The sequence below is a fragment of the Musca domestica genome, unplaced genomic scaffold (assembly GCF_030504385.1).
Source record: "Musca domestica strain aabys unplaced genomic scaffold, Musca_domestica.polishedcontigs.V.1.1 1, whole genome shotgun sequence".
Taxonomy (NCBI): Eukaryota; Metazoa; Arthropoda; class Insecta; order Diptera; family Muscidae; genus Musca; species Musca domestica.
The window spans coordinates 9,193,024-9,215,953 of NW_026712114.1; the positions used below are offsets into that span (position 1 = coordinate 9,193,024).

The following is a 22,930-nucleotide window of genomic DNA, read 5'->3' on the forward strand; positions in this document are numbered from 1 at the left end:
TCGTTTGTGGGTTAACATTTTCGACCACAATTATGCTCGTTTTGTTATCTGTAGTACTTTCAAAGACACATTATACCCTTAAAACTATTTTTTTTTTCTTTTTTCTCATCTTTAACCCCTTCTGTTTAAATTTGTAACGGAAGAAGTGTAAATATGTTGTTTTTGTCATTAAAATAACATTATACGACTTTACGCCACAGTGCGAACAACATTGCAACTAAGTCTTACGCATAGACAAATGAAAATATAGACAACGAAATGCTCTCACCGTTTATCTTCGAAAAAAATCGGATCAGCAGATGTCGTTCATATCGTTTCAGAGGTTTGAGTGGGAATTTTGAAGTCACTCAATTCAAAAATGTTAAAAATAACAAAAACTGTAGGATATTTGTCAGCTGAAAATTATTTCATAATAAAAGAAATGTGAAAAGTATGTGATGACATCGAAAAATATGGGAATATTCCAGTGAAATTCTTGAAAAACGATAAAATGTGTTTTCGAAGTCGAGTGGCTTGAACGCGTAAATCAGCATGTTGACTATGCAAAACATGATGAGAGCCATCTGGAAAAAAAGACAAAACTAACTTTTCGTTGTCTATATCTTTATTTGTCTATGTCTTACGTATTTATCTTATTGTTTATTAAAACGTAAAGTAATTAGCAGAGGCATAACCCGTATAAATGCCCATATGTATGACACTATGAACAGCTAGATGGCGCAATAAATAAAAATGGCTCCAGATGGCGCACATGCAATTCACAGGGTGTACATATGAAAGCTAAAACAAAACAATACATACGCATATTTTCCATCCACAAAAAGGTACCCCAGCCAACAGTTTTGACATTTTAATCAAAGTCAAGTCGCAACAGGATCAAGCGCTATTAAAAATCTGGAAAATTAGCTTTTTTTCTGATCATAAAGTTATGTACTCTTCAGCGACAATTGTAAACAAATCACATTTGAGCCTGAGACATTAGTCATCTTCGATCTTTTTCGAATAGTTTATAATATATGTTTCGAGTCGCGTTTTAATCATTTATTGAGCTATTTCGCTCAATTTGTGAATCTCTTTCGAGTCTTTTTAAAGTCATGTTTATGACGAGTTGCAAGTGAGCAATTTATTGGTATTAGTACCTTAAGGTGTGAATACATAGAATATTTTTTTGACTGGCTTAAGTCATCGGCTGGCTTCTTCGTAAAGGAACAAAGAAGCGTGGGGTCGAAAATGAACTAAGTGGACCAAAAATTTCTCTGTTCTTTTACAAAAAAGCCAATGATGACTTAGGCTGGAAATACATAAAGAGCATATTTGGAAGGCTTAAGTCATCGCATGGCAGAAGAATACAGATAGATGCATCAACGCTTGGGAGCACTGATATGTCAAAAAAATTTAAATGTCCTTTAAAATATAAGTAGATTTTAATATGTTTTCTTATACGACGTCATTCGGAGGTTATTATAATTCGTGTTTTTCAACAATTTTTGCAAATTTAAATAATTTTTCATTCAACATTTTCAATTCCAAAATTGGTTTGACAGTTCATTGTCCCAGCAGCTGTGTCGATGCGTCTACCTATATTCTTCTACCATGAGTCATCGGCTGGCTTCTTTGTAAATTAACAAAGGTGTTTTAGGTTGACCTAGTTCGATTTTGGCCCTAGGCTCCTTTGTTCATTTCCGAAGAAGCCAGCCGATGACTTATGCCAGCCAAATATGCTCTTTATGTATTTCCAGCCTTATGTCAGTCAAAAAACCTTTTTAATCATTTTCACTTTTACAATGGAGTTATAGAGAGTCGAGCTCGCCTTGATCGTGCGATTTAACGTCATTATATTTTGTTCAAAAAAACCTAATATAGAGGCAATTGATGTTGGAAAAAAGTGTTTTACACAAGGAAAATAATGCATCTTCCAATATATTCTAATGAGGCAATATATTGTTTATTGTTCCAGTCATGGTACAATACTAAAGTATAACAGCTTTTTTAAACTGAAGAAATACTGCCCTCAGGGCAGTATCATGTCAGAATTATTCAAAATTATATGCAACAAGTTGATTTTATTTATTACGTATTTTTTACCTCATTTTAAAAATGAGTGAAAGTGCGCGAAAATTGGATCAAATGCCTGGAGTTTTATTCAAAATATGAACTTACATTTTCAAACTTTCAAATCCATGGCAAAACTGGTTGATACCTTTAGTGTACGCCTCGCAATACATGCTTCTTCCAATCATTACTTTTAAAAATATTTTGTTTTAATTTTTCAAAATAATGAATACACTAAGTAGAAAATTGTAATCAGCTGGTGGCTCAACCTTAAATGTAAAGAACGCTTTTGCAGAAACATTTGCGACATTGAAGTGTACTGTACATCCAAATATTCGGATTTTTTATGATTTTTAACATACTTTTCACCGGAACAACTTCAAAGTTGGTACTTGAAGTTCGGGTTTTTTTTTTCTATCATTGATGGGGATGATATTGAAAAAAGGCCAAACTTTAGATTCTTGCTTATGCTGGTACAGGACATATTTCTTATATTAATTCCCATAAAAATGAAGAAGCCAAAAAGTAAGAAAAACAATTGTGGTTTAAATTGCAGTGAGAACATGACATTAATATATCGTTTCTATTTCTGCTTTAGTACTGGTATTTCGATACTCCCTCTTCAAATAAAGTATCGATAATATCGAAATTGCCATCAACTGTTTACCAGCTCTAAAACAGACGGAACTTTGTGAAAAATTGTCAAAAGAGGGAGAATTAAAATAAAATTAATTATTAAAATCGAAACGACTAGATCTAATTAATTTACTAGCAAAAAATACGAATAAGAATAACCTAAAGAATAGAAAATAAATTTAAAAAGAGTTTACACAAACATGTTTTCTAAAAATGTTTCGAGAAATGTTTAACATTAAAAAGTGAAACGAGAAAAGCAAGCAAATACAAAACAAGAACGACCAAGTTGCCTGGCAAAGAAATACGAAAAGGGGCACAACTAAAAACAAAGAGTGTAAAGTTCGCACAGCAGTGTCTGACTGACGTCGAGGCACAAGGTGTTTTTGGCGTAGCGTACCTACGTTCCGTTCCGTTTTTCGGTTTCTCTTTATTTTGGGCAAACAAAAGTCTTTCCTTTTCTTTATTGGGGAAGGCCTTTAACCTTTGTTAGCATTTGCCATTTGGTGTCTAATTATAGATCAATTCCCTAGGGATTGGAATTTTTTGTGTATAGTTTCCTATTGCCAAACCACTTTGGGAATCGGGAAGTGCAAAGCACTCGCAACATTATCATTTCCAACAAACTTCGACCAAAGACATACCCTCCAAACCAACTGAAGTAGAAGAAGAAGCATTCCACATTGAGACTGCACTGAGAATTCCGACACTGTCTAACAAAAAAAAGTACTACTACCAACTATTTATTACTACGACAACTCATCGCACTGCACTAGAGGGAAGACCTTGAGAGATCTGGCTTATGGTTGCAAATAATCGCCAAATCGCTCTGATTGCCGTTTGCCGACGTTCATTTATGATTGTGCAAAATCACCATCACCAGGCAGCCTAAGCAAAATAGCCGACAACAACGTAAACGTAAACACTCACACACATTGGGATTGTGTGTTTTGAAATTATTATTATTGTTGTTTTTATTACACATCTAGAAGCTGGTGTGTTTGTGATTTTTGTCTTAACTCAATAATTATCATCAGCTGGAAATTATCGTAACTCTAAAGCAGAGTGGAGGTGACGGGAAGAAAAGTTGCCTACCAAACGTATTAGCAGCAGCAACAAATCTGAAACAGTTACCCTAAGCCGACACAATGTCAATACGAACCAAAGTTCTTGGCATGGTGGATGTCATTATGCGTGTTCCACCAATTTTAATTATAGATGAAATCCTAAGAATTGATATGGGACTTTCCAGTAGCGGCAGTAGTAGTAGTGCTGGTGCTGGCGGTGGAGGAGGTGTTGGGAGTGTTGATTCGACAGTAGATGTTGTGGATAGTAGTAATGCTGCCGGTGTGGCGGAATCAATTGTTGCAGCTGCAGCAACGGCTGCTACCACAGCGAACGATACCAACCCCGGTGGAGGTTTTTTAGGACAAATGTTTGTTGACCTCGTCGAGGATTTTACAAGTGAAACATATATATCGGACCTGCTCGGATTAACATCAGTGAGATTTCTTATATGTCTGTTAGGTGAGTATTTCTATTATTTTACTGAATTTATTCTAGATGTGATTTAATAATATGTGACACATTGTATCTCCCGCTTACGTTGTCCATGTTTTGGTCGTCATAGTTTCAAAGGTGGTTGTTTTTGTTCAATTTCGTTTGGAAGACAAAAACCTTATATAATAAACTTCTCCAGTAATTTGATAATGAAACCGCACCACTCTCAAATTTATTGCCTTAAACTCCCAACACCTCATTTTTAATAAATTCAAATAGATCAACACCCCCATAGTCCAATCGTTCGTTGATCTTATCTTCGAATTTTGCCGAAGGGTAGATATGATTCGACCATCCGGTTATCACTGTTTTCATTATTTGCTAATTTTTCTGCTTCTGTGGCTGTTTTTTATTTAACCATAACCCATAACAGAATGAAAGATTAAAAGAAGAAAAAAAAAAGCATTTGCGCTTTGTTTCATACAGGGGCACGACGTAACAGACCACCAACCTGTTAAGTGACTAAACGGAATGCAATAAAAAATATAAACAAATATTATTTTGCCTTGACTCTTTCTCACAAATGTTTTGTTTAAAAGAAAACCACATTTAAATAATTAACGCTCACAGGTTCCAAAATGTGGTAGCAGCAACGTAATTGTTGAAGAGATTATATTCTCAGATAATGTAATTTGGGATGCATATTTTAAGCTGGAATAAATATGCAGTTTTAAAATTATTCTATTTTCAGTTTCGATAACTCCAACTTCTTAATACCTGACTGTAGATTTTGTAATCATCTATTTAAAGAACTTATCAATAACAAATCTATATTATAGACAAGCGCGATAAAAAGGACTCATGTACTTGACGAATACGTGGAAAAGCAGAACAAAGTATAAATTTTGAAATGAGATGACTCAATATGGCTTTTGCATCATTTTCTTGTAGTCATGTACAAATCGTGGCTGTCATGCTAAAATGTTCCATAGATCATTTTTGATCAGAGAAAAATGTGTTTGTTTCTGTATTGCCTTTTGACCTTATTATCTGATCATTGACCTTATAGATTGACCTTGTGCCTAATTCAATTTATGTCTAGAGTAGTAAATATATAGATGTGTATTTTTGTGACTCTATGGGCTAGTTATCTGTATCTTTCCTAGCGATAGTAAGAATTCGGCTCGACGGGACCAAATGTTTCTCCCTCATTTCTATGAGATGTCCTCCCATGCACACAAGCCGTGAACGTAAATAAAATAGAAAAGATTACCATTTGTTAAATGGTGAGCTTCGAGGTTCGTATAAGAGAGAGAATGCAAGCAAATTCCCAATCCAGCGAGGTGGCTGGAACCAACGATGCTTCCGAAAAATCTCCAACAGCACTACTGGCTGAGAAGGTATCCAAAGAGAGTGTAGAGAAAGCTGCCTACGGTAGGCCCCAAGGAGAGTTTAAGGAAATATTTTCAGACTAGGAAGGGTTTTTTTCCTACGGTCCGTTCCAAGGGAATGTAGGCTCCTAGTGGAATTTTAGACAATCTTTTAGCCCATGAACACATCTCTCAACGGTCTGCGCTAAATGAATGTAGCCACTCTGTATCCTCTTGCAATATGCATTTGCATCATAAACACCCACCGATGTAACGCAAAAGTGTTACCCACTCGAATATTAATCCCCATTATGTTATTTTTTAATACTTCTCTTGTTGGAGGCCCCATCTAACTTAACCAAAGTATGTAGGGTCGTATATTAAGTTTGTCATTCCGTTTGTAACCCCTCGAAATATCCATTTTAGACCCTAAAAAGTATATACAGGGTGAGATGAAAAAACTGCAACCAACTTCAGACTGCTGTCATTTCAAAGCCACTCGTCCGATAGTTGTTAAAATTATTCCATTTACAACTCATTATATTGTTTACAAACGTACAAAAGCGTTTTGGTGAGAATTTTCCAGAAAAAAAGTAATTTTAGTAATAATTGATTTCTTTATATTTGGCTGGAAAACCACACGTGGCTATCGTTAGAGCCCTCCAACATTTAAATGTGAATAAATTTAAATTTAAATCTCGTACCATCGCTCGTTATCATGATACTGGTAGCGTAGCCCGACGTCAAAGAAATGGACGGAAGAAAACAGCAACATCAGCAGAAATGGTTTGAAAAGTAAAGAAGCGATTTGGTCGAAACCCCCGTCGCAGTGGCCGAAAAATGTCTCGTGAGCTGAACATATTGCAATATTCCATTCGGCAAATATTGAAAAATGAGCTCGGGGTAAAGCCATTGAAACTCCAAAATGTGCAAGAACACCGCAACAGAAAGAAAATAGCCTTGGCCGAAAGTGGTGAACTGTCGAATTTGGTTTTTCCGATGAGAAAACATTCGTTGTCCAGCAGTTTGTAAACAAACAAAATTATCGTGTTTACTTGCCAAAGAGGTTAGCCGAAAATGTGCACCTTCAGTTGGCCACCAGAACTCAAGCGCCGGCCATTGTGATGGTGTGGGCCGTCATAACATCCGATGGTCACTCTCCGCTCGTATTAATCGACCGTGGCATCAGAAAAAATGCCGAATATTATCACGAAAATGTTCTGGAGGGTATATTAAAGCCTTGGGCATGCAAACATTTTGGCCACAGACCTTGGAATTTCAACTGGACTCAGCACCATTGCACTCAGCACGCGCCACCCAAGAATGGTTACAAAATGAGGTTCCTCGCTTCATTTCCAGCGCACAATGGCCACCAAAATCTGCGGATACCAATCCGTTGGACTATTGTGTCTGGAGCATTTTGGAAAGCAAGGTGGCACCAAAAAATACCAATCTCTCTACCTCAAGCAAGCGATTCGTCAGGAATCGACTAAAATACCGCAGAGCAAAATTAGGCAGCGTGGGACGGTTTAATCGGGCATAATTCGTGCCAAAGGTGACCAATTCGAGCAAACCTAAACTTATTCTAAAATTTGATGCCATTTCCGACATTTTTTTGCTTTCATTTTATAAAATTAAAAAAAAAAAAACAATGTAAAAATTATGGCGTTTGACTTTGTTGCAGTTTTTCATCTCACCCTGCATAGGTCCACATCTTCGTATATCCCTCATAAAATGGTACCTTCCGATGTTTGGTATTTTTCCCGATTTTAGTCATATATCTCAAATATGTCTCAAAATTGATATTTGGAGTTCGCATCAGTTCTGGCAGATAATTAGCAAAAAAGCTCCAATCTTTCGTATAGCCCCCATATACCACTCGATATTTGGTATTTTGATAATTTAATAGGAAATTTTTAAACGGATTTTTTATGTACAGCAAGATTTTTCGAATTTGTGGAGGGTATTAAAAGTTCGGTTCGACCGGATTTACATTTTGTTACAATGGCATTAGACAATTCAACAGGTTTTGAATATTTTAGCTGCCTTGTTCTGTAGCTATTTTCATTTTTTGTTAATTTAATTTTTTGCATGGTAACAATATATTTTTGATTCAATTTAACTTCCCCACAATTCTTTCGTAGTACAATGGTAATGTTTTAAAAAATTAAATTATCTAAAACGCTTTGTTTACAAACTATTCCTTCCAATATGTTTGTCAATACATATTGTGGTTTGGTAATCGACGGCATTTATCACGGTTTGTTTGCTTTTATATTGGTATTCCATAAAAATGGTTTGGCCAAACAACATATAAATTTTGTCAACTCATTTTTCCCTCTCGAAGTAATTAGAATTGTGAAATAGATTTTATAGTATGTTATTTATGAAGAAAATCTATGTATATTATTGTTCTTAAAATAAATATATATATGTATCTCTTCCAACGAAAGTTTCTTCTTGACTCATGCAATATAAATTTTATATTTAATTACGCCCATATTTGCGTAATTACTTTTTATTAATAATTAATATTCAATGTTCTTTAAAACACAAAGCATTCAAAACGGAATGACCTTATTCGAGGTTAAAACCATAGAACAGGAATGGGGTTTGATTTTATATGGTGATTGTATAAGAAAAAAACATTTGAAGATCTTTTGTACATTTTGAAGAATTGTAAATTTAATATTTAGATTAAATACGACAATTTTTGACCTTTGAAGAACTTTTGGTCTTCTATGAAAAATTGTTGATCTTTTATGGGAAGACCTTTTGGTATTCTATGGGAAGACCTTTTTGTCTTCCATAAGAAATCCTATGAGAAGAGTTTTTGTTCTTCTATATGAAAACCTTTTGGTGTTCTATAAAAAGACCTCTTAGTCTTCTATGAGAAGACCCCTTGATCTTCTAAAAGAAGATAAGACCATTTGATATTCTACGAAAACACTTCTTGAATTACTACAATGAGACATTCTGTGCCTCAATGAGAAGACTTTTGGGTCTTCTCTGAGAAGACCTTTTAGTCTTCTTTTCGAAGGCGTTTTGTGCCTACGAATATATTATTGGTCTTCTGTGAGAAGATATTTTGGTATTCTAACAGAAGATCTTTGGGCATTCTACAAGAAGATCTTTGTGTCTTCTATGACCTTATATGAGAAGACCGTTTGGCCTTTTAAGATAAGATTTTTTGATCATTTTAGAGAAGGCATTTTGTTATTCATAGAGAAGGCCATCTGGTCATATAAGAGAAGACTATCTTGATATGTATGAAAATACCTTCGGGTTTAACAAGGAAAGGCCTTTTGGTTTTCTATGAAAAGACTTTTTGGTCCCCGTTTAAGAAGACATTTTGGTATTCTACTAGAAGAGCTTTGTGTCGTTTATGGTAAGACCATTTTGTTTTGGTCTTCTACAAGGGAACCTTCTTGCCTTCTAATAAATATTTTGATCTTCTATGAAGAGATCTTAGGGTCTTCTATGAGAAGACCATTTGGCCTTCCCTGAGAAGACTTCTAGTGGTCTACGAGAAGACCTTTTTTATCTTCTTAGGGATGGAGTTTTGTCGATCTATGAGAAGACTATCTGTTCATCTAAAGGAAGAATATCTGGACTTCTATGAAAAGACCATTGTGGCTTCTATGAGTAGACCTTCAAGTCTTCTAGATTAGACTTTGTGGTCTTATATGGGAAGATTTATGATCTTCTGTTAGAAGGTCCTCTGGCCTTTGGTGGGTATTATTTCTGGTCTTATGCAAGAAAACTTTCAGATCTTATGTAAAAAAAGCTACTGGTCTTCTGATCTCCTGACAAATAAAAGGACCTTAGGTTAGGTTAAAGAATGCGTGGTTGTTTTAACAACCATTCCACTCGGTGACCTGCTGGTCCATTGTGTTCATCCTATGTGAAAAAGATTAATATCAGCGGTGCTCAAGAAAAAATACCTCTTTTCAGTCAAATTTCTCTTTTCTTATTTAAATCAAGAACAAAACAGTGTTAAGTCATTATTTATAAAAATATTATTTATCCATTTGCTTTATAAATTAATTTGGCAAACATTCGTGTTTAAAAACAATTTAATAGAACCGTAAAATATAAAGAAAAACAGAATTTTAATTTTCTCTTAAATTATCTCTTTTTTCGGTTCATGTTCTAGAACACGGTTTTGAGCACCGCTGTTAATATAGAGAAAAGGAAAGAAGCAGAGGTAAGGAAATAGAGAAGAAGGATAGAGTTAAAATATGGGGATAAGAAAACGAAGGACCTTTAAGTCTTCTATGTACAGAGTTTCTTGTGAAAGCCTTATGTTCTTCTATGCGAAGACTTTTTGATCTTCTATGAGAAGACATTTTGGTTTTCAAGGAGAAGGCATTCGGGTCTTCCGTGAGAGGGACTTCTGACCATCTATAAGAGATTTATTAAAATAACTTTCTGAAAAAATGCAACCTTCTCCTAGCCTTATAGTTTGCATTCCGACCATTTAGAGCAATGTTATTGGTCTTTTAGCTCAAAACTGTGTACATTTGGGATAATAGTCTCTGCTATGTTATTTGGGAGTACGGAAGACTTTAAACATATCCAAGATATTTCGAAATCTCTTTTTACAATTTTGTTGCATGTGATTCAGATTTTGAAGATTTGATTCTCCTGACACTGAAATGTTTCCCAATTTCTTCTTAAAGCATATTTTGAAGAATATTTTTAGTATTGCAACAGATAGTATACTTTTAAACTTGATCATATTTAACACCGAAACCATTTTAAATATTTCATTTCTCTTGAATACAACTCAATAATATATCCCTTCTCTCCAGGTCTTATATGTGCTATTTGTGTTGTTGTGCTTTGGACGAGGCATTTGGTTGTGGTGTATATGTTTGTGATATCACTGGGTTTAACCTTCCTCTCACACTGGTCAAATATAACGGCTCTGGCGATAATCGAAAAAAGTCCCTGCATACTGGAGGATGTATTGTCGATGAACACAACACGTTTAATGGATACCGGTAGTGTTGTTGTGGCGGTAGCACCACATATTGTCGCTCAATGGTTTATGGGTATGCTATTTGCCTATATACATTTGGGTCCACGCTACAAGATGCTGCAAAAAAAGTTGCCATTGATTTTTGCCAGTCCCATATTACTAGCCACTTTGCCACTGAAACCCAGATTAATAAAATATCTATCACTGCTGGCACATACCATACCATTGATATTAACGAAAATCACCCTCTTAACTAGTGCCATGGATGTCATTAAGACTGTCTGCAATGGCTATATGTATGCCATAAATTTTATAAGTAATTTTGGTGTATCCGCTTTGATTGAGAACGAATGGCAGCGGCTGAATGTGCCAAGTGTTTTGAGAGTTTTCTGGATCATAAGGTATGTCCTTGCTTTACTTATGATTATAACTAATAATCAATTTTTATTTTCACAGAATGACTCTTGAATTCGTTTCAATGATGTTGCGCAATGAAGTGAACTCTGGAAATCTTTTACCCACCATACAATCGCTGCTCGTCAATGGCTGTGGAACATTAACGACTGTCTTGGGCATGACATCTGTTATATCGGTGATATGTGATTACATAGGCAAAGCTTTCCAATGGTATCTCTTGACATTCGACAATGAAGAAGAGAAATCTCTGGGTACTGTGTCGGCAGTTTTGTTCTATGTTCTGGCCCTACAAACCGGCCTAACATCATTGGATCCCGATAAGCGTTTTGTGCGTCTATGCCGCAATTTAAGTCTTTTAATTACGGCATTGTTGCACTTTATCCATAACATTGTCTCACCCATGCTTATGTCGCTGAGTGCAGCCCGTAATCCATCACGTAAACGTCATTTCCGTGCCTTAACCGTGTGCGTATTCCTAGTCATTGCTCCGATTTGTCTGTTGATCACACTGTGGAAACGTCATTCACCGTCGACATGGTTGTTGGCCGTGACAGCTTTTTCAGTGGAGGTTGTTGTAAAGGTAAGGCTTTGGGTGGAGCATATTGTCGGTTTAGAATGACGTTTAGCGATACCTTCTTTATATCGCCCACCTTAGAAAAGATGGTATATCAAAACGTGTCCGTCACCTCCAAATGTTAGTCGGACCGAAACTCCATAAAGTGAAGTATTGAGAATAAGATATATGGGTCCATGCTTTCGTACAGACCCCATATAACTGTACCTCCCAATATTCCATATTCTGACGATTTAATAACATTTTGTTAAAAAATCGGCATTTGTGGCATATATCTATACCTCCGGATATTCGGTATTTTGACATCTATATAGATCCACAATTTTCCATAGCTTCCATATAACCATACCACCCGATATTTTGGCATATGTGTTTATAAAATTTGGCATATGTATTTAGTAGTGAATTCTACCTCCGGTGGCAGAACTTTATATAGATCCAAGTTTTCCTATAATCCCCACATAATGATAATGAGCTACATTTTCTATTGATTTTTTTTTTAATTCGATATTTGTGGTTTGTAGTGTCTTCTACATCCTGTGACTTAATATTGTCTAAATAGATCCAAGTTTTCCTGTGACTTTTAACGAATTTGTTTTAAATTCGATATTTGAAACGCCCAGTAGAAAACAACCAATTTAAGAGAAAATTGTCGGAGTATGTTCACGATTTGGTATTGTTCCCATATAGCCCTGCTGCCCATTTTATGAAGACCTAGACTGTATTCTCCAAACAATTTCACTAGCATTTGCACATTTATTGTTTAAAATGGAACTCGTTCGAATTTTGAATGCCGATACCGTTTATTTATAAAGGTTTCAGTTGCCTCATGAAAAATGGTTTATGCCAGACTTAAGATTTTTTGTTTTATTTGTTCAAACTCTAATAATCGTTTTTCTTATATTTTATTTGTCTAGGTTCTCGTTTCCTTGGCCACCTATACCTTGTTCCTTGTGGATGCATGGCGTTCCACGTTCTGGGAGAAATTGGATGACTATTTGTATTATGTCCGTGCTTTTGGCAATTCCGTAGAATTTTGTTTTGGTATTTTGCTATTCTTTAATGGTGCTTGGATATTGGTCTTTGAGTCGGGTAAGTCCTATAAAAATGTTGTATTTTATCATTTGTGCTTTATGTTTTCATTGCTTTATAAATTTGGTTGTGGAGTCTTTTTGTTTCACAATTTTTTGGTTGTTGTTTTATTTTTTTAAATTTTCATGTCATCGCAAATTTCTTGTATGTAGTCTCGATAATTGAGAGAATCAGTGATCGATCATTAATCAGGAGATGAAATTTGGAAATATGAAATATTCGACTAAAATTTATCTAAATTTAATGTTTGTTTGATCGTTTCGAAGTTATTTCCCCCAATAAAATATTTAATGTAATTATTGTACACAAACTCAGTTATCAAGCCCATAGGTTCATGGATGGTTCCAAAAACAAGTCTATCCTTTATATGCTATATTTAATTTTCGTTACCCTCTCTAAATTCTAAAGGGATTATCAATTTTTTTATCAGATTATAGCTTTATCCAAAATATTAACCTAGATCTTTTTTCTCTCATGGGACAAATTAAATATTTAGTCCATGGACGGTTCTAAAAACATTTATACATTTTCTACCCTTTTAAAACTTCAGTAATCCTGGGTAATCATTTCTTAAAATTTCAACCGTATCCAGTACGAAAATCTAAGCATTTCAATCCATTTCCTGCCCAGTCTACATTAGTATGGAGACAGGAAAGTACACATAATCGTATCTTCTATTTGACGTGGGAATTTATTACCCTCTCTGAATTGCAAAGGGAAATTTTCTGATAAACTATAGTCTTTTCTTCTATTTGACGTATTGTTTGTTCCTATCGGAAATTATTACCCTTTCTGAATTATAAAGGGAAATTTCGGATAAACTATAGTCTTATCTTCTATTTGACGTATTGTTTGTTCCTATCGGAATTTATTACCCTTTCTGAATTATAACGGGAAATTTCGAAAAAAACTATAGTCTAAAGGTCTCTTTTTGTAGAAAGAAAGTTACCATTTGAAATATGTTTTCAAATTTTGATTTAAAAGAAAAATCATTTGGAATGGTTTCTTCTGTCGTATTCACTTTCGTTTAGCCATATACAGAAACATTCCATTAGCTTTCACCCGTTGGGAAATATTATTCAGATGTAGTTTATAAATTCCGCTTAAATTCAATTTTTTGACTTAAAATGGAACTGAATATTCTTTAACGAGAACGCAAGTTCGTTCGGGAACAAAAATATAATTTCAAAAATAAAATTTCAGCAAATATTCAAAACCTATTCAGTCTTCTAGGTGCGCGAATAGCTGACTTTACAAATGTATGAAAAAATAAGTCGTGCAAATAAGACTCAATGCTAGTTCCCATATAATTTAAGTTTACAGTACAGGGTGAGATAAAAAAAAACTGTAACAAAGTTAAAAGCCATAATTTCTACCTTTTTTAAAATTTAATTGAATAAAAGCAAAAAATGTCGGAAATAGTATCAAATTTTAGAATAAGTTTGGATTTGTTCGAATTGGTCATCTTTGGCACGAATTATGGCCTTAAATGAAACCGTCACACGCTGCCCGAATGTTGCTCTGCGATAATTTGGCCCATTCCAGGCGAAGCGCTTGCTTGAGGCGATCAACACTTTGGTATTTTTAGTGCCAACTGTGCTTTTCATAATACCCCAGACACAATAGTCCAACGGATTGCTATCCGGAGATTTTGGTGGATATTGTGCGCTGGAAATGAAGGTGGGGTTTACATTTTGTAACCATTCTTGGGTGACGCGTGCTGAGTCCTGTTGGAATGTCCAAGGTCTGCGGCCAAAATCTTTGCGTGCCCAAGGCTTTATTACACCCTCCAGAATATTTTAGCGATAATATTCGGCATTTATTCTGATGCCACGGTCGATCAATTCATTTTGTTTGTTTACAAACTGCTGGACAACGAATGTTTTTCATCGGAGAAAACCAAAATCGGCAGTTTACCAGTTCCGGCCAAGCAAAGTTCTTGCACTTTTTGGAATTTTAATGACTTTACCCCGAGCTCATTTTTCAATATTTGCCGAATGGAATATTGCGATATGTTCAGCTCACAAGCCATTTTTCGGTCACTGCGACGCGGGATTCGATCAAGTCACTTCTTTATTTTTCGAACCATTTCCACTTCCTTGACGTCGGTCTACGCTACCAGTATCACGGTAACGGGCGATGGTACGAAACACAAAAGATTTCTTCACATTTAAATGCTGGAGTGCTCTAACGATAGCCACTTGTGGTTTTCACGCCGGAATTCCATCACGAATAACTTTTTTTTCTGGAAAGTTCTCACCAAAATGCTTTTGTACGCTTGTAAACTATATAATGAGCTGTCACTGGAATATTCTTAACAGCTGTCGAAGGAGTGGCTTAGAAATGACAGCGGTCTGAAGTTGGTCATCTCACCCTGTAGTAATTTAAAAAATCCATTCAGGGTCAAAGCTAAACCCAAAATGTACATTTTTTCCATATTCGAATATGTATTGCATATATATCAAAACCAAAGAAAGATAGGAGCTCCATTAATTTGGCTTTAACAAGTATGGGCTACTTCATCAATTCAAAAAAAAAAAAAAAAAAATGCTTCCAAAACAAATTCATATCCATAATCCATCATCCACCATAATACCCTACCCCCAAAACATTGTCATTTCAAAATGTCAAAGTTATCCATATTGCTGCAATGTAATTCCCAAACAAACAACAACAAAAAACAAATCAAACAAAATTTATCCTCCTTTCCAAAAAAAATACAAAAAATTGCGTGTGCATGTAAATTTTTTTTATTTGGTTGATTGGTACCGTATAATATAACTTGATAGCACAAAATGCTACAGGCGGCGCCATCCGTGCAATTATGATGTGCATACATGCTTACTTCAACATTTGGTGTGAGGCTCGTGCCGGTTGGTCAGTGTTTATGAAGAGACGATCTGCTGTACATAAAATATCAACGCTGCCAGAGGCAACACCGGCCCAGTTGCAGGCTTTCGATGATGTCTGTGCTATTTGTTATCAGGTATGTTGAAAAAAAAAAAAAAAAACACCTAAATGATGAGATATATAATTTTGCATACTCTAATAATCCGCAATGTTTTGTTTATCCCTAGGAAATGCATTCAGCCAAAATAACCCGTTGCCGTCACTATTTCCATAGTGTATGCTTACGCAAGTGGCTATACGTTCAAGATAGATGTCCATTGTGTCACGAAATCATGATGTACACCGATCGAACAGATGATTCGCACAATAATGTGCCACACCAGCAGGATATGGATGCTCCATTAGTTAATCGTAATAGAGAGGTAAGTTTTCTTTTTTACAGAAGGGATTCAAATTCATTTAGAATAAAATAGGCTAGACTAGGCGATTGGAGAGGATTTCTTGTACATTGTCGTAAATCCAGCAGGGATTGGTACCACCTTTTTGTCTACATAATTAAAGATTATAGAGGCCGAATACATTTTTATCAATCAGGGTATCTGCGTTCTTGATTTGTTTTCAAATAATTTCTTCTTGTCTGTTTACCAAAAGTTCAGTAAATGATAATAAATTGAGAAAGGTTTTTTGTATGCAATGATCATACCAAGGCCAATTTACTACGTTCACTCATGCGGCGAATTCAGGATTCATAATCTTCTCTTCCTGCCAAAAGTTCTTCTGCGTGGAATCTATCAAAAAAAAAAAAGAGGAAAACACTAAAGATTGTTTCATAAATTTTACATTTCAAAGGCGCAGGAAAGTTAAAAAAATACATGAAATCTGTAAATAATGCGGTCCATATAATTTAATGTTTGCTTCCTATATGGCCCATCCGCTTTGTCCGATTTTGGCATACTCTTTTCAACATTTCGGGAGATATTTCTCGAATAAATGCTTCAATATCGTCCTCCAATGTCTCAATTAAAGCGGGTTCGTCTGTAAAGCCATAAGCTTTAACATAGCTCTTATATGTAAATTCCAATGTTACGGGTACTGTGTGGCACCGTCTTTTTGAAACCACATCTCATAAAAGTCAAGCTCTTGCATTTTGGGCAAGAAAAGTTGGATATCATCTAACGGTAGCACTCGCCATTCACAGTTACGTTACGAGTCATAGTACCTTTGAGGAAGTGTGGTTCAATGATGCCATCAGTCCATAAACCGCACCAAATTGTGACCTTTTCTGGATGCATTGGTAGTTTTTGCAATGCTTCTGACTGATTTTTATTCCAAAATTGACAATTTTGCATATTTACGTACCCATTGAACCAAAAATGAGCTTCGTCGCTGAACACAATTTTTTTTGAAAAAAAAAATGGATTTTCAGTCAAATTTCCAAGAGCCCATTCTCCAAGAATTCTGCGTTGCGATAGGTCATTGGGCTTAAATTCTTGATTCAGCAGCATTTAAAGGCTTCACACCTAAATGCTTCCGCAAAAATTTTGGAGTGACAGAAGCTCAATTGGTGTGAACGGCAACGAATCGTTAATTGGCGGTCGATATACCAGCGATATTTTCTTCCGTCCTCACTCTACCTAAGCGCGTTGGTGGTTTAATTTCCAGCAATGTAAATTTGTTGCGAAATGTAGGAAGTGGGTCAAGTAACCTGACCATAAAATGGAACAAGAGCGCGATGAACTTTCTTAACAGAGCACGTATTTTGATTACAAAATTCAATGATTTGCAAGTGTTGTTCGTTTGTAAAGAACGTTGGATTTTAAATCTCCACCCAACTACCAAATAACCTATGTCTCCTGTGTGCAGTGGTCAGTCTATGTACATTGACTTACTAATTGATAGAAGGGAGCAAGTTCTTCTCGTGACTTTAGATACCTTACAGTCGGGTTCAAGCTTTCGTCACCTTCCTTTTTACAGCAGCTGACAGAATTGCTTATCGGTGGCTTGATAGTATCATGAATCGTTAGATTTATCGATCGGGATTCACCCTGAGCCATTTCATTCTCCATTTAGTTGCTATGCCCTGGCTACCAAAAAAAAACATCAGACTTGCTAATTGATAGATGAGAGGAAGTTCTTCTTCTCGAAATTACCGGCTGAAAGAACTTAGATATCTTACAGTTCAAGAGTTCCAGCTTCTGCCAGTTTCCTTTGTGAAGCAGCTGACACAATAGCTTATCGGTGGTTTGACACTCCTATCAATGGGCCTTGCTATGTCATAGGAACCATGAAAGCTTAATTAATTTAAGTATTTTACTGGGATTTCTCGTAATCAAGAATGTCTCACAATTTAATGGCACCTGACTTGATAGCTTTAAGGGCCGTCAGACTATGGGCATATGCATACACCTGTCCTGCGAATCTATTACAAAGTTCAATAAAATTAAGTTTATAAGTGCATCTAATATTTGAATTTGGGTAGAGCTCGTCAGCATCGATGTCTTCATCCTTCTTGAAACCGTCTGTATATATAGCTACACCGTTCATAGGAGGTGCACCACCAGACCAAGCAGAGTATACTAGGTTTTTTACATAAAATCGAAAAAAGTGAGTCATGTAGTCCCAGCGACTCCTTGTTGAATGAAAACAATGCAAAAGTTTAAATGGCTGCGAGCTAAGCGTTGCAATCAATGCTGATTAAGGAGTGTTCCTTAGAGCTCCATCAAAAATTAGTGACTTGCTGTCACCGTTGATCTCCAGTTGGCAATAAAGAGAGAATGGAGACAACTCTGCAGTTACAGTCTTTGAATAATTTCTGGAAAAGCAAAGAAAAAATAACCGGTGTTTTCACTAGAAACCACTTAATTGATTTGATTAATTAACCTTCAAGCTTTAACCAGGCAATTCGAAATTGACTGGGTAGATGTAAAATCATTACCATAATAAGTGAACCCAAAGCCGGGAGTTACATTGATACAGAAGTATTGTTGCTACCTTAATGATGGCCGACAACAGTTCGGTAAATAGTCGCCATACGAACTTCTTGGTCGAATAATTGGCGTGACAAAATAATGAAGCTGATTTTGTGAGAATAATCGAAGCTGGGAAAGGGTCGTCTAAGGAAGATAGTATCTTTTTTCTTGTAGTGTTTACCAGTGCCGAAATATCATGTTTCAATGTAGACAGACTACCTCTATGGAGTTTCACTTTCGCATCAACACATTAAGATTATTTTAAACCTGCTGCTAGCTAGTAGAGCTGCATTACATTTGGAGCTTATTCGAATAATAGTTTAGGGAGAAGTATATAATACATACACATGTATCTATTGAAATTGTCATGTATAAATTCAATGTTTTCAAATCAATGAGTTATTAAAAAATATTACATATTTCCAGGATGTTGCCTTAGAAAATGCACGAAGTCGATCGACAGCTGATGCCGATAACAACACATCATCGTCGTCATCATCATCAACGTCTGCAACAACAACAACAGTATCTGCCAGTCTCTTGGCCACAGCTAGTGGCGTCGCTAGCGTAAGTTCTGGTCTAGTTAGCAGTAATTTTAGTGCGGGTAGTGGCGGTTCCAGCGCTGCATCACATTCATCATCGTCATCACAGATCAATACCACCGCACCGACAACATCCAGAACAGCAGCTGTTGCTGCCACCGCCACAGCGGCGGCGAGCAATTCAACGCATAGTTTTCGGTTTCCATCCGATTTTGATGTACAGGATTAACTATAACTATAATTTAATGTAATTAAAATAAAACAAAACAAAAAAAAAAAACACAAAAAATAAATATACTATAACTACTACTTAAGGTGTATGTATAAATGAAAATTTAACAATAGAATGAAAACAAACAAACAAACAAAACACATACGCAACATATGTTTATTAACGAAATTTAATTAAAATTAAGTTAAGAGGACACATTTCTATGCGACACGTTTTTGTTTTTCTTTTTCGTTTTTTTTTTATCGATATAAGTTATTTTTTGTTTAAACATTAAAATAGGCATAGACTTGTGTTTGTTTTAGTAAAAAAGGGAAAGCTTTGCTTGATTGTTTTTTTTTATAAAATAAAAGAATATAAAATTATTGATATGAAATGAAAATGATTTTAATGTCGTACAGTGATGAGTGAAAACTTTGTTTGAGTGCAAACCAAATTTATTATTAGTCTGTTCCAGGTTCTGAAACAGAGCATATTATAACCTCCCTTTGTTTTGTTGTTATTTTTGACTTATTCAGTATCTATTGTGAAGCTCTTAAATTGGGGATGTGGCAAATTAGCAAATACTTGGAACAAGAAGAAAAAAGGGATGTTTTTTTTGTATGTCGATACGTAAGTGATTGCCAAAAAAGAAAACCATTAATTCGTTAAATCGCACGATCTAGTCGAACTCGCCTCTAAGCTCAAGTTCATTGTTACGCGTGCTATGTGGCGTGTGGTACTGCCTTGTTGAAAGCACATGTCATGCAAGTCATAAATTTTAAAAATTTTTGTTGAAAAGGTTCGATATTATCTAATAGTAGCGCCTAACTTTTACGGTTACGTTAAAATTCGTAGCATCTTTGAAGAAGTACCATCTAATGGTGCTAATAAACCATACCAAACTGGTACTGTTTCTGGACGCATTAGACCAGGCTTGACCTATTTAAGTCATTGTTGTCAAAAAGATAATAGTTAAAAATGATCTCTTTACGACAACCTTTGTATGTCTTTCTACCTTCATCATCAAAGGCTTTCTACTTTCATCATCCTCCCCATAAAACATTTTTAACAATCTGACTTTCTCGTCCAAATTTATATTAGGCAAGTTTACCTGCGACAGTTCTCTGATTGTATTTCGAAGGGATTTAACCACATTTTAGTAAGGTATAAATTCCGATTTTATTTATTTTTCCAAAACACCTCTGCTATTCTATTCCCACATATTTTCCCCTGCTGTTATAGGTTCAGAACCTTTATGTTGGGGCTTATGGACATACTTTAAAGAAGACCTCCAATTTTTTTCTATTGTCAGAGGCCATTTTGGAGGTTTTCTACCAATACAAGACTTCGTTAAGAAATTTTAAAGGGAAGACTTCTAGAATACCTTCCATTGACAGAGGTCCTTTTGAAGCTATTCTGTGTCTTGACAGACAGAGGCTAAAGAAGACCTTCAAAAGTGTTTCTCATGCCTGAAACCATTTTACAGGTCTTCTACGAACACAAGCATTTTTTAAAACCCTTAATAGACGGACAATTTCACGAAAGTCTTCTCTTGGCAGGGGACCTTTTAAAGCTCTTCTTTTCTCTTCTTTTAAAGACAAAATATTTTTTTGAATTTCGATTCTTTAGACAGTGGTGCTTTTTAAAGGTTTTTTTATATTTTTCAAGGTGCTACATAGACTCTTTTAACAGATCTATTAACAAAAACCCTTATAGGGCTCCAGGAGACAAAAATCTTGTTTTTCTTTCGCATTCACTTTTGTAACGCCATGCAGAAAATGACTCTAAATAAAGCACACTGAAGTCAAGTTTAAACGAGACGAACTCTGGCCTAAGCATTCTCGCTTATTTTTTTACCGGCCACCATAGTATTAAGGGTCAATGTACAGGCTGAGATGAAAAAACTGCAACAAAGTCAAACACCATAATTTTTTTTTTAAATTTTATTGAATGAAAGCAAAAAATGTCGGAAATAGTATCAAATTTTATCAAATATCAAATTGCTATATTTTGGCCCATTTCCGCGCTTGCTTGAAGTGATCGACACTTTGGTATTTTTTTAGTGCCAACCTTTCTTTCCAAAATACTCCAGACGCATTGGTCCAACCGATTGGTATCCGGAGATTTTGGTGCCCATTGTACGTTGGAAATGAAGAGAGGAACCTCATTTTGTAACCATTTTTGGGTGGCGCGTGCTGAGAGCGGTGTTGCTGAGTCCTGTTGGAATGTCCAAGATCTGCGGCCAAAATGTTTGCGTGCCCAAGCCTTTAATACACCCTCCAAAATATTTTCGCGATAATATTCGGCATTTATTCTGATACCACGTTCGATTAATACGAGCGGAGAGCGACCATCTTCTGTTATGGCGGCCCACACCATCACCATGGCCGGCGCTTGAGTTTTCTCTCTGTTGTGGTGTAATTTTTTGCATCTTTTTGGAATTTTAATTGCTTCACACCGAGCTCATTTTTCAATATTTGCCGAAGGGAATATTGCGATAAGTTCAGCTCGAGCCATTTTTCGGCCACTGCGACGCGGGTTTCGATCAAGTCGCTTCTTTACTTTTCGAACCATTTCTGCTGATGTTATTTTTTTCTTCCGTTTACTTCCTTGACGTCGGGCTAAGCTACTTTTATCACGGTAAAGAGCGATGGTACGAGACACAAAAGATTTATTCACATTTAAATGCTGCAGTGCTGTAACGATAACAACTACCCTGTCACTGGAATAATTTTAACAGCTATCGGACGAGTAATTTAGAAATGACAACAGTCTGAAGTTGGTTTGCAGTTATTTCATCTCACCCTGTAGCGTTACTTTTAATTTTTTAAATTTTTTGGAGTTTCTTTAAATATGATCTAAAAATGTACAATATAAAATATGGAAATACCAATTTATGTATGACATCATATGTAATTGGCCCTTTATATACCTTGAATTTTAGAATTCTGTTGCCGTGTCACTAAGAATATAAAAAATTTTGATGAAAATCGATTTTTTTAATAAAAACAATTGGAACTAAAATTCTGTAAAATATTCAGAACTTCCGCTTATAATTCCCATACAAACTTGTGAACTTCATAATCATTTTCTGTGTCGGAACTAGAAACAGACTTTTATATAGTGTGAAAAAATTTGTTGTTTTAATTTTGTATCTTTTTTGTCATTTGTATGACTTTGTATGTAATGGACCACCAAGCGATTTTGACTATTTTAATCACTTTGTTAAGGGCATATATTTAAGGATATGTTAGGATTATTTGATCTTTATCTTAATATTTGAAATAATTATTAATAATTATAGGGTGGGTTCATATTTAAATTTAAAATAATTTGGTCAAAATCAATTCAAATTCTATAAAAAATAAGAACAAATTATGACAGGATGTTCAGTTAAACAGAGTCCTTAATTCTCCCTATCACCAACACCATTCATTGCATTCTATTTTTAAATACTCCAATAAAGGCAGCAGTTACAAAAATATAACCCTTTTTCTTTTAAGATTACAAACAAAAGAAGATATTAATATATATATTGTGAAGTCTGATATGATGAAATCTTAAGCAGAACATAAACATTAACAAATTAGCAATGTATATTTTAAATAAAATATAAAAAACCCCATAACTTAATACCAGAGTTAATATTCTAGGCTAATTTTATATAATGGAAACAAATATAAATAATTAATAATAATAAAAAAATATAAATAGCATAAAACACAAAACCACAAAA

General features: G+C 35.2%; 1 protein-coding gene across 4 annotated transcripts; it reads left to right on the plus strand.

The window, feature by feature from the left end:
• Nucleotides 1–2,707: 2,707 nt before the first annotated feature.
• On the plus strand, nucleotides 2,708–19,292 carry LOC101890882 (protein TRC8 homolog). Of its 4 annotated transcripts, none has more exons than XM_005182882.4 (8): nucleotides 2,708–3,603; nucleotides 3,675–4,212; nucleotides 10,370–10,940; nucleotides 10,996–11,536; nucleotides 12,448–12,622; nucleotides 15,412–15,608; nucleotides 15,700–15,894; nucleotides 18,868–19,292. In XM_005182882.4, the coding sequence occupies exons 2-8, from the start codon at nucleotides 3,834–3,836 to the stop codon at nucleotides 19,210–19,212; spliced, it is 2,403 nt and encodes an 800-aa protein (XP_005182939.2). In that variant the 5' UTR covers nucleotides 2,708–3,603; nucleotides 3,675–3,833; the 3' UTR covers nucleotides 19,213–19,292. The 4 variants fall into 4 exon arrangements, with proteins under 4 accessions (XP_005182939.2, XP_058974574.1, XP_005182938.2 ...); XM_059118591.1 differs by having other exon boundaries at nucleotides 2,708–3,022; nucleotides 3,206–4,212; XM_005182881.4 differs by having other exon boundaries at nucleotides 2,708–4,212.
• The last annotated feature ends 3,638 nt before the right edge of the window (nucleotides 19,293–22,930 follow it).